The following is a 12609-nucleotide window of genomic DNA, read 5'->3' on the forward strand; positions in this document are numbered from 1 at the left end:
TTTGTGGGGGCTCACACCCCCTCCCCGCCCGCAGCCAGGCGGCGGGGCCGGGCGCCCGGTGCGGAGCAGCGGCCGGCGGTGGCTCCGGCCCCCGGCCCCCGGTGCGGGCTCCCTTCGCCAGGCTGGCTGCTGCCTCTCGTAGGCCGAGTATTTATTTTAAATAAATTAATAATCTGGCAAACCGCGTTCAGCGCGCCGGCGGCTGCACGATACTCTGCTGCTGCTTTCAAACAGCATTCGCTTGTACACATTCAGATCTTAAAAGCTTCCTGGTTGCCCCCTCCCCCCTCCCCCTTTTTTTTTTAATAAATGCATTGGCACACAACACTACGAACACTTTTCTCCTGGCCAGCTGCGTCGCCTTTCCAGCGGGTACGCTGAGGCTCACCCGGCCCCCCACGAGCGGCACCCCGCGAGTGGCAGGCGGGGTGGCGGTGCTCCCCGCTCCCTCTTCCGCAGAGCAGCTGCGGCCAGCCCACGCTCCTGCCCCGCGGTTACGCAGCCATAACGGACTCGCAGGGGAACTGGACGGTGAATCAAAGCTTAACCCTCCCGCCCCTGCCAAAAACAGACCCTAAAAGCCCACCCGACCTTGGCCAGCGGGGTATCGCTGCCCGACGCGGCGCCGCACGGCTCTGCCCGCCGGCAGCGCGCCCGGCGCCCGGCAGGGGGCGCCCGTGCCACACGGCTGCGATAAGCGGCGGCGTGGGGTGGGGGTGGGGCTTCCCTGCCTGCACCGCCCTGCGCCCCGACGCGGAGGGGGTGCCGAGCGCGCGGCGGGACCCCCGGGTTTGGGTTTTTTTTCTGGGGGGGCGGGTGAACCGTGCCAGCTCGCCTGGGCCAGGGGTTTCCCCGTGCCGGGCCGGGCAGTGCGGCCCCCTAGCGGGAGGTCATGGGGAGGGGTGTGTGATGAAAAGGGGGGTGAGCCCCGTCGGGCGGCCTTCGCACACCGACCCCCGGCCCGCACCCCCTTTTGGCAAAGCGCCCCTTGGGGAGGTGGCACGTCACACCGCCGCGCGCCGCCATTGGCTCCTCCCGCCGCGCGTCACAAAGCTGCGAGCGGTGACACAATGTCGTGTGTGTGTGTGTGTGTCTGTGTGTGTGTCTGTGTCTGTGTGTCTGTCTGTGTGTCTGTGTCTGTATATCTGTGTGTCTCTGTGTGTGTGTCTCTGTGTCTGTGTGTGTCTCTGTGTGTGTGTCTCTGTGTGCGTGTGTGTCTCTGTGTCTGCGTGTGTGTGTGTCCCGGTTCTCTCCGCATCGCCTGGCTGCGCGCACCGGGGGCCTTTGCCGCTGCGCCCGCCCGTTCTGGAGGCCGCGGGGGCTGCTGCATGCGCGGGGGGGCTGCGCATAGTCTGTTTTCAATACTATTTCTACATTTATCTGGCACTTTTTTAACAGGTGAAAAACAATCATCCATTGCTATTAAGTAAAATATCAAATAGAATCTAATTTATATATATATGTATATGTTTATGTAGTGCGTATACATCGTACACGTTACTTTTCCCGCCCCGCAGTTACCGAAGTTGTACTTTGTAGGCAGGATGCTCCCCGGAAGGCACTGCCGCGTTCCTATCCTCGGGATTCTCCCCCCCTTCCCCTGGTCCCGGCGGGAAGCCGGGCGGGCAGGGCGCGCTGCCGGTGCGCTGCCGCAGGCAGCTCTGAAAATCCCGGTCTGGAGCTGAGCAGGTCAAAGCGCACGGTCCGGGATCCCCGGCATCTGCTCGGCGCAGCGCCCTCGCCACATTCCTGCGCTCTGGTATGAAGGTTGGCTGTGCCTGGGGTGACCGGGAATGTCAGCGGGGGGGAGGAGGGGGGCGTAAAAAAGGCAGGGGAAAAAAAAATAGGAGGAATGAATGGCAGCGCGGAGCCGGGTGCCAGCGGGCGCGCATCTTGGCAGGGCAGGAGGGGGGGGGCCGCGCCCCGCGCGGGTGCCGGGCGGGTTGTTACACTTGTTGCCTCCCCGCTCGGCCAGCGGCCAGATCCGTGCGGGAGGGAGGCTGCGCTGCGCTGCGCTGCGCGGGTTTTCCAGCGGAGCCGCGCGCGGGGCGGGGCGGGACGGCCGCGCTGTGCCTGGCCGTGCGCTGTGCTCCGTGCCGCTCCGTGCCGTGCCGTGCCGCTCCGCGCCGGCTGTGCCGTGCCGTGCCGGCTGTGCCGCGCTGTACGCTCCGCCGGCGCGGAGGGGCGGGCGGCGGCGGGAACCGGCGGGGCGGCCCGTGGGTGCGCAGGGCGTGGGCGTGCCGGGGGCACCGCCGAGGCCGGCCATGCAGATGGAGGGGGCGGGACGCGGGCGCCGTGACTCGGAGCCCCGGAAGAGCGGAGAAACCCCGTATAAAAACTACTGGGGACCTTTCCCGGGCAGAACTACGAAAGCTTCGGAGACGGCGGCAGCCCGTGGCGGCAGCGAGCGGGGGCGGCCTCTGCCCCGGCGGGGACGCGGGGAGCGGCGCAGGCGGCGGCTCTGCAGGTCGGGCGCCTTCCCCAGCCCTGCGGCACCGCCTGGCTCCAGGGGAGCTTTTTCTCCCTCCCCTTTTTATTTTTTGAATTTAATCAATAGGTGTCGTGTCCGTCGCCCCCCCCCCCCCCCCCCCCCCCCGCCTTCCTTTCCCGCGGGAAGGGGCGGTGGGCGCCGTCCGGCGGCGCGGTGCGGTGCGGCCGCAGGGGGAGCGGAGCTGGGGCGCCGGGTGCGCGCCGCTGCTGACCGCTCGGTTTTCCTCCTCTTTTGCTAGGCGAGGGAGAGGGGCCCCGGGGGGGCAGTGAGGAGCCGCGGCGGTGCCATCCAGCCCGGGGAGGCGGCGGCCGCGCACCATGGCAGACGATGAGAAGGCCGGCGGCAGCCCCGGCGGGAGTTACGCGGGCGGCTGCGAGAGCGCGCACTGCAACGTGCTGAGCTGGGAGCAAGTGCAGCGGCTGGACCGCATCCTCAGCGAGACCATCCCCATCCACGGCCGCGGCAACTTCCCCACGCTGGCCATGCAGCCCCGCCAGATCGTCAAGGTGGTGCGGAGCCGGCTGGAGGAGAAGGGCATCGGCCTGCGGGACGTGCGGCTAAACGGCTCGGCCGCCAGCCACGTCCTCCACCAGGACAGCGGCCTGGGCTACAAGGACTTGGACCTCATCTTCTGCGCCGACCTCAAAGGGGAAGCCGAGTTTCAGACTGTGAAGGACGTGGTCTTGGACTGCCTCTTGGATTTCTTGCCCGAGGGGGTGAACAAGGAGAAGATCACGCCGCTCACCCTCAAGGTAAACCTGCCCTGTGCCCAGGCGCCCGGAGGGAGCAGGTGTAAGCGCCAGCCTGCGGGGAACGGGGCCCCTTCCCCTCCGGGGTGGGGGGCTGCACGGAGGGACGCAGCACCCCCCTACCGCCACCCCCCTCCCCACACCCGCCCCGAGACCCACAGGGACCGTGAGTGATTTTTTTCGCCCCACACTTCAGACCCGGGAGGAGTTTGCAGCAGAGCATCCTGCCCGGGGCTCCTCGGTGCTCAGCCTTTCCTCCGGGCTCTCGCTGGATTCCCGGGAGCGCCGCCGTACCGGCGGGGCCGTGTGTGCCCGGCGCGGCACGTCCGCCAGCCCGGCCCTTGCGGCGGCGCCTCCGCCGCGCCCGGCTCGCGGCTCCCGGGGGGGCGGGGGGCAGCTCTGGGGGCTGCGGGGAGGCGGCTGCGGGGCGCGCTGCCCTGTGCGCTGCGTGCCCCGGCGGAGCGGGGTCCTGCCGCCGCCCGGGGGCCGTTCGCTCGAGCTGCCGGGCTGGAAGCCAAACGCCGTCTGTGTTTTTCAGAGGGATTTTTTGCGGCGTGGGGCGGATGTGCGGAACCTGCACGGAGAGAGCAGGACTGCGGGCAGTGAGCACTCGCTGCGTTTTTTTGTGGGGAGGGGAGAGAGAAGGGGAAACCGGTAAAAAAATATTTCTTATCCGATTGGGTCGGTGACCTTTTGGGTGAGTGCACGCATATTTGGCATCTCTGCCGTGGGCTTCACGTGTAGATGTATTTAGAAGTGACTGAAAGCAGCAGTGTTGCCATACGCTTCCCCCGGACGACACGGTCCCAGCAGAACACCCTCCCCTATCCGTCCCCTTGCAGTGACAGCTCTCTAGACTCTCACATGAAGTATTTCTGCTCCGGTTCCTATCTGCAGGCTTCTATGAAACACAAGGATGCGGTGGAGGTGGGGGTACGTGTGGAACAAACGCAGCGAAAGGAAAAGTTCTTGCATTTGTGTCTTCATTTGTTCGTTTTGTCTTTCCAATTATAGGAGGCTTACGTGCAGAAAATGGTAAAAGTATGCAATGATTCAGACCGATGGAGTCTCATCTCCCTGTCCAACAACAGTGGCAAAAATGTGGAGCTGAAATTTGTGGACTCTCTGAGGCGGCAGTTTGAATTCAGTGTCGATTCCTTTCAAATCAAACTGGACTCCCTGCTGCTTTTTTATGAGTGCTCAGAGAATCCGATGACTGAAACTTTTCACCCGACTATCATTGGTGAGAGCGTCTATGGGGATTTCCAGGAAGCCTTTGATCACCTCTGCAACAAGATAATTGCCACCAGAAACCCAGAAGAAATCAGAGGAGGTGGTCTTCTGAAGTACTGCAACCTTTTGGTAAGGGGCTTTAGGGCTGCCTCCGAATCCGAGATTAAGTCCCTGCAGAGATACATGTGTTCGAGGTTTTTCATTGACTTCTCAGACATTGGAGAACAGCAGAGAAAGCTGGAGTCCTACTTGCAGAACCACTTTGTGGGATTAGAGGACCGCAAGTATGACTATCTCATGACCCTTCACGGTGTGGTGAATGAGAGCACAGTGTGCCTGATGGGGCATGAGAGGAGACAGACTCTGAATCTGATCACCATGCTGGCCATCCGGGTCCTAGCCGAGCAAAATATCATTCCCAATGTGGCCAATGTCACCTGCTATTACCAGCCAGCCCCATATGTAGCAGATGCCAACTTCAGCAATTACTATATTGCACAGGTTCAGACGGTGTTCCCTTGCCAGCAGCACACATACTCTACTTGGCTGCCCTGTAATTAAGGACCGAAATTAGTAGACCGGTGGGGAGAACGTTTTCTAAGATGTAGGAAGGGGCGACGCGTCCCTTTGAAATGGGGTGTTTTGTGCAATGATGATCTGCTCTGGTTTTCAAGCTTGGGAAAAGCTTGTGGGTATTCTAATAAACAATGGGAGCATGATCGAGAAAGAACCCCAAAATAATTGGATCCTACCCCAGAGCACAAGAGGCCTGTCATTAAAAGCAACCAGCTTCCCCTGAAATAAGCGAGGGAGGAATGCTTGATGACAATATGGGTTGGCAATATCTGCTCCCATAGCTTTGGCATAGAGAAGGTGGGAAAGCCTTATTTTATTTTTATTCTTACTCTAGAATGGGATCTGCAAAAGGGAGAATATGAAAGAAACAAAACAAACAAAAAAAACACAAAAAGAAAAAAAATACAAAAAACAATTCTATATATATTCAGGAATTAAAAGTTAGAGGCATAAAGCAGAGATAAGCTGAATAAAAATGTATATTGGAATTACTGCATTTGGGGCTTGCAGCAAGTGCTGTCTATGGATTGACTGTGTAGAATGTATAGCTTGCTTGACTAGAATGCTTTACCAGAAACAGCTTGCTCCAAATGAACAGTAGTGGATTGGTACAGTTATAAAAACAGAAACACGTACGATGACAAAGTCCATTATTTCCAGCTGTGTGCATGCCTCACATTTTAAAAATGTGAGAATGCAGGAAAACCAGCTGTGGCAAACAGAATATACTCAAGGACCAAAGATTTCACAAATAAGTTATCCGAGCAAAGAAGATACAGTAGAGTATATATATATATATATATAAACAAAAAGAAAGATGTTGCTATATTTGTACACATCAACAGTAATCAAAAGTGCCTGATGCCTTCATAAAATTTGAAGTGAGAAAAAAAATATAGTTTTGTGGTTTAACCATGCATTTTGTTTTATCAGGGACACAAAGATTAAAAACAAAAAAAACCCCATAAGCTTGTGAATAAGTGGTGGAGGAAATGCCCTATTTTTTTTCTTGGCAAATACCTGTATAGAGTTAATGTTATGTTGGTGTGCTATTGTCCTAGGTACGTGTGTGTATGTGTGTATATATGTTTGTGTGTGTATATATGTACATGTTATAGGTGTATATCTATATATATACACACACAATATATATTAATGTGGTCTAGGAAAACGTAGCAATTAAGGAATGTTTAAATAAAGTACTATGTGTTTTCCAGTTTGCAACAGGATGTTATAGGACAGTGGGCACCTTGCAGTGAATTTTTAACCCACACCTGAGAAATTTGGAGTAAATGAACCAGTCAGGATTAAGGTGGGATTCAGATAATGTCTTTGGTTGCAAGAACAAGGATTACAGTAATTCAGTGGGTTGCTTGTGAGCCATAATAATTCCACAGATGGAGAAACATATGACTAGCTGATTTTTTTTTTTTTAACTATTTTGTACTGTAATGCCATTTTGACATTTAACCCACTAATGTTGTGACTGCATACCTCCATGATGTGTAATTCAGTGGAACGTGGATCAAAGATAGGTTTATTTAAGCCCCCTGACAGCTAAAGAATATTGTATTAGTTGGTGATTTGAACACTAATTGTTAATATTTAAAGGAGTATTTTTAATAGAATGCATTACGCATTCCAGGACCACTAGAATTTAGCAAATGTGAAATGAACCCTTTTTAAGAGTGTTGCACGATTGCTTAAAATTATATTTTATATATATATATATATTATATATATATTTTTATGCAAATATTAAACATCTTTGATCTGGTTGTCACACTGCATTTACAATTTCAGTACTGTACTTTATTTAAATGGAATCACTTTACATTGGAACGGTAACTATTCACTTTCATTTCCTCTCCCAAAAGACCAGCAGGGGGAAAAAAAATCTGCCTCCGCTGTTGTTTTCACTTCAGTGCCATCTCTGAAGGTGTTAAATTCTGTGTTGGACTTTGAAAACCTAATGACTAAGTGACACTTGACTGTAATATTTTGCTTTTTCTGACTGAGGGGGGGGGGGTGGGTGGGAGAAAAGAAAAGAAAAAAAAGAAAAGGGAAATCAGGCTTTTGAACGAAAACTCACTGTGGCCTGGCTGGTTGCAGCAGGGTCTGGCGCTGGAGGAGGCAGGGGAGCGCTGGTGTCCTGGCAGCGTGTTTGCCCTACGGAGGGAGCAAGGTACATCTATTTTTGTCGCGCTTTGTACTTTTCGCTCTGGAGGCTGTTTAATAGGAACCCGATTTGTTTACTGAAGCACCTTCCCTGCGAGTCCTTCAGGAAGCGTAAAAGCTGGTTCGTTGCCATTCCTGGCACTGACTCGCAGACCTCGTCCCCACCTCCCCTTCCTCCGGCGCTTGGCCGCAGCCTCCCGCCGGCCGCCTGGTCCCCCGGTCCCCGCGGGGTCCCCGGGCAGCCCCCGAGGGTCCGGCCGGCAGCGCCTGGCCCGCCGTTCCCCTGCCTCCGGCTGCTGGGAGGGTTCGCTAGCGGAAGCTACGGGGAGGGCTGGGGAAATAGGATCAGCTGGTAATGTGGTATGTCTTCTCTGCCACAACTATTTGCAGCAAATAAATGAGTCATCTGCTCTTTAAAAGGGGTTGAGAATCTATAGCTGTGCCACAACCACAAAACACTGATAGTACATGACGCGATGTATTTTCCCTTTGAAGGACCCTTTTTTTTTTTTCCATTGCTTGAAAGAAAGTTTTGATTTGCTTCCTCTCAGCTCGAATTTTATTGTGGTTTTTTGTTTGTTTGTTTGTTTGTTTTTAATGATTGACAGCAGCTAGTTACCTTATAGTGCATGCAGCGGGGCTCTGAGCTAAACTGCACCTTTCAGCATTTGCATTTTGATACATATATAATATGTTTTTATTCTGGATCTGTTTTGCATATGTTAATGATCAAGTGGTGGAACTGGTGGAGCTTTGTTTTATTCGTGACTGGTAGCTTAAGAGGTGCCTGGTGTTAGAGGTGGGAAGAAGGCATGAGTTCAGGCCAAGAGTAAAATAAGAAGCCCTTTTCAAAGATGGTTTATTTCTGCGGTTTGCACACCTTCCCCACTGTAAAGTCTTAACTTTTTTTGGACTGATTTTTCCGCTCCTCTTCAGCACACTGGTACTTTTAAAGTTAACGACCGTGTTCTTGCTTTGTAGACTTCATTTTTCCCATCCAATCAGATGTAAGGTTAGAACTTGTGCTACAAGAGACAGTGCCCCTTTTAAAGAGCTGAACTGATTAAAAACATTGACCTGATTACAGTAAAACTGCTTGTGCCGCAGCTGAATTTACTGCTAACCAACAGGGTGCTAAACCAGGTTAAATGTAGCGATGGTGAAACAACCCAGAGCTTTGAAATGGGATTATTTTTTTTTCCTTAGATGTAGCTGTACTCCCAAATGCAAGAACATTTCTAAAAATAGAAGGGCAATTAGAAAACCAAATCGATGGTATTTTCTAGTTTCTCTTATTGCACTTAAAATATTTTTTTATCTTGCACAAAGGCCTTCACACAAATCTTCTAAACACCTCTTACTAAATGCTTGGTTTGCATCATGCCCAAAGCTCCTACCAGTTCAAAGAAAAAAAGCTTTTTTTAATTGAGAAAATGAATTGTGTTAAGAAAACTGCACAGAAAAGGAAAAAGTGTAATTGCATATTCAGCTCCTATTTGAATATATTCTTTTGTATGGTTTTCTTTATGCAGTTTCCCTTGCAAGAAAGAAAATCAGTGTACTGTTTTGCTGTTGTAATAATGGTTTGCTAACAAAATAAATAGTAAAAAAAAAATAAAAAGCCTGCAAATTTCAAGACAGCTTGGCTAAAGCACTGCAGGCTCCTGCAGTCTGTAGGAGTCTGTGCAGATTTGCTTTCCCTCAGATTTCCTTACAACTGTTGCCTTCTGCAAGGCATCCTGTTGCAGCAAACTGCTCCTTGGGTTGCTCTTTTGGAACATTTTGACTATAGGCTTTGTCACAGAGAGAAAAAGAGCTGATGGAAAACAGACTCTAGAGGGAACAGATTGTGAATTTTGTTTACAGCATCCAATATTTGGATTTTTTTTGTAAATAAAAAGAAGTTATTTTTTTCTATTGATTTGTGTCTGCTGTCTTCCGTGTCTGAAATAGCTCTGGCCTGGTCCTACTGAATACCAAGTTTTCTTTCATTAAAAAGGGACAAGGGTAGCACTTTTCTGCAAAGAGCAGCGTTCAGCTGCTTTCCGATTGGAGCACAAGATGCTTTGAAAAGCCCTGCCTCGTGCCAGCCAAGTTGGACTGGCTGCGCTCAGCTGCAGAGGAACCTCCCCAGCCACTGCCAAGAATACTGACTCCAGCGCTGGTCGGGCTGTGCACATGGTCCCAAATCCCCAAACTGAAACAGCGCTGCACCGGCCCCGTGCTCTTGCTGCCTTCCGAGTTTAGATCTGGGACCGGATCTTTTCGTGATGCCCGTGACTTGTGCGTCACGAACCACCATGCTGGCAGCAACATGAGGGTCCTGACGCCCTTGAGATGTATTTGGTAGGGGCCGATGCTGCCACCTGATAATTTCAGTAGGTCTGGGGAGCAATGGGGTGCTGCTCCTTGGGTGTAAAGGCAGAGCCGTCTGTAGTGGATGGATGCTGCGTATAGTGCAGCTCGAGGAGCTGCTGGAGGGTGGGGATGCACATGCCCATCTGATCCAGCTTCTGAATCGGTTCAGTTCCTCCCACAGATTCAACATTTACTCTCCTTCCCTGCCCTACAATGCTGTCCTTGTCAGCAGAGGTATTTTCTATTTTCTGTATTTACAAGGGAGATGCCTCGGTAATGAAAGCTGATTTCCTCAAAAGGCTCTTCAAGGGTATGTAAAATATTAATTTACAATGCTCGTGGCAATAATTTTTCAACCAGGGTGCCTCAGACTGACCCAAATTTGAAAAATACTGACTAAGACTCCGCAGTGTAGCTCTTACTAGGCTCATTCATGCACATGGGCTTGGAAGGCTCACACCAGCTAAGCGCAAGCGTGAATGTGCTTATTGTAATGATGAGTGAACCTGTATTCCCCTGTAAAAACAAACAAACAAGCAAGCTGCTGGGACTGCTCATTTTTCCAGGCACAGGAGCAACCCCCTTACTGAACGCCGGGCGCCTTCTGCACAGTGCCTCTTTTGAAACCTGCTGGGCACGGGATGGGACTGTTGGCCAGCGTGGCCGGGAAAGGGGGATGCACTCGGCATCCCTGCCCACGCGGCATCAGCATTGCCTTTCCTCCTGCGTTACTGCCAGGAAAGGGAGGGAGAGGTGGCCTAACGTTTCCTCCTGTTAACTCGCTCAGATATAAAATATTTCAGGCAGTCTGACAAAGGTGGCTGCAATGCCCAAAGACACAGATGGAAACTGAGGGATTGGAAACCATCTAAATCCAAATGCCTCTACTTGCATCTAAAAATCCAAGCCCAGGTGGATGCTCTTACAGTTAGGAGTTAGTTAATTCCAGTTTCTCTGCTTAAATTTTGGGGGGAATTTATTGAGAGATGAATGCCAGTTGAGTATCTGGAGCGTTGTGATTCCTCCATCCCAAACTGAGGAGGAATATGATGGGGACACACTTTAGTAGGCTGTGTTTTTGTGGAGGGAGGAGCATTCAGGACTGAGGAAGAGGGAGGGCAAAAGCAAGGTGTAAGAATGGGAATCGGCTGGATGACAACACTGCGGAAAGCTAGAGGGCATACTGAGAGACTAAAGGGAGGAGCAATTGCTCAAGTCTTTAACTTGTGTTTGCCATGCTAAAATGAGCCTGATCAGGGAAGCTGTCACTTGTAAAGATGGTCTGTAGTTTCTCTCGGCTGCAGGAGCACACTTTTATTTCACTGCGTTAAAAAAAAATAATTAAAAAAAATACCTGGGAAGCCTTTTGCCCAGGAATGAAGCGGAGTGTAGGTTAAATCGACCCTACATCCTCTTGTAAATGTATTTGCAGTTCCCTGGAAGGCAATAAATTAATAATGCTGAGTTCAGTTCTATAAACCTGCTCTTGGGAAACCCCAATGAAACGCTGCAGAGGTATTTGTAGCACAGTCATGTCCACCTTGTTCCCAAGTGTTTGTGTGGATCCGGTCATGCCTTCCTGAAACTGCCACCAAGCATCCTTCTCCCTTTTATTTATACGATTTTAGTAAAATTCAGTGCACATGGCCATATGCGCTTAGGTAAAGCACAGATTATGGCTATGCACTGCTGCGTTGGAGCTGGTGTAGTTTTGCAGCGATCCCCTAAATATCTATAGAAGTGTTTCAGAAGCAGCTCTGCACGCAGGGCTCTAGCCCAGCTGTAAGAGCACAAGATCAAAGCCTGCACTTTACAGAAGAAATACTAAGCCTTCAAAGGCATGATAAAACATGATGAACAGACTCATCTCCTACACACTTACGTAGCCTTAGGCTGTTCAGAATTATTGTTTTGTGGATGCACAATTCCACCATTTCGTGTGGCTGCTGTTTCGTCAGGACTGCGCAATGCCGGTACCTGCCAGAAAATTTTCCTTTTGCAGTGTTTGGGTGAAAAACTACGTACTAAGTACACACCTAAATATTGTGTGCAAAACACGGATATTTTCCACGGTAAAAACATCCCTTAGATTCCCATAATGGCTTGGAGAGCATAAATTCCTGCTTTTCGAGAGGATCATATGCTTAGAAATACTTTGCCTTCTGTTGGACTTGGGGGTGAACAACTCTTCTGGATGAGCGACTCTCCCGGTAATTAAGTTTGTGTTCTGAAAATGGAGAAATCCAGAACAGCCAGCACTTTTAAAAAGTGGAAGTCTCTGGATCTAACCTACATAGGCTTCCTTCTCTTCAGATCCTCTCTTGGACGGTGTAGAACAGAGTCGATTCTAAAATCACAGCTAAAGACAGTAGGCAATGAATGTGTTTTGGAGACATCTAGGTCATCCTTGTCAGCGTGCGTATCTGGTTGCCTCTCTGCCATTTAAACAAAGGTGATGAGAGGTCCCTGGAGTAGGAAGGCAGGCATTCCTGAGACAAACGTACATGGCTTTGTGATGATTTTCTCTCAGGGAACATGTTACTTAGAGAAGGTGTGCTTGAAGAGCACTCATGCCTGCAGTGGCTTCATGGCCTTCATTTTATCTGTGAATCCCTTGCTTGGGTCATTCCCTGAACTCAAGACATCCATGGAGTTCCTACAGCACAGTCTGATGTGGAAAAGTAACTGCAAGGAAATCTTTATGTAATTGCAGCCGTTCTTAATTTAAATCATGCTTTGAGGAAAAAGTAAAGCCACAGCCATTTTTTTCTTAAATCTTTTGTTCTTGAGTAATTTCTTTTGCTCTCACTTCTGCATTAGTGTTCTGTGTTTGCTTCTCTGCTGCCTTCTCATCCTGATTCTTGCAGCAGAAGCAGAGGGATCAGCATCACGTGTTCTTCAGGCTATCAGTAATCCTGCTGGTCCCTGGTGTTTGACAGCCGTTGACATAATGTCCATGCTAGATGGATTGTTAGGTGAGGTTCAGCAAGAGGTGGAACAGCTCCGCGTAAACAGGGGTCCTGG

The 12609-nt window shown here is 51.0% G+C and overlaps 1 protein-coding gene across 2 annotated transcripts; it reads left to right on the top strand.

Moving 5' to 3' along the window:
- Window positions 1-1591: 1591 nt before the first annotated feature.
- Window positions 1592-9144, top strand: TENT5A (terminal nucleotidyltransferase 5A). Of its 2 annotated transcripts, none has more exons than XM_080388708.1 (3): window positions 1592-1759; window positions 2730-3243; window positions 4255-9144. In XM_080388708.1, the coding sequence occupies exons 2-3, from the start codon at window positions 2809-2811 to the stop codon at window positions 5032-5034; spliced, it is 1215 nt and encodes a 404-aa protein (XP_080244834.1). In that variant the 5' UTR covers window positions 1592-1759; window positions 2730-2808; the 3' UTR covers window positions 5035-9144. The 2 variants fall into 2 exon arrangements, with proteins under 2 accessions (XP_080244834.1, XP_080244833.1); XM_080388707.1 differs by lacking the exon at window positions 1592-1759 and adding an exon at window positions 2202-2467.
- Window positions 9145-12609: the final 3465 nt, after the last annotated feature.

The sequence above is a fragment of the Falco punctatus genome (genome assembly GCF_963210335.1).
Source record: "Falco punctatus genome assembly, chromosome: 5".
NCBI lineage: Eukaryota > Metazoa > Chordata > Aves > Falconiformes > Falconidae > Falco > Falco punctatus.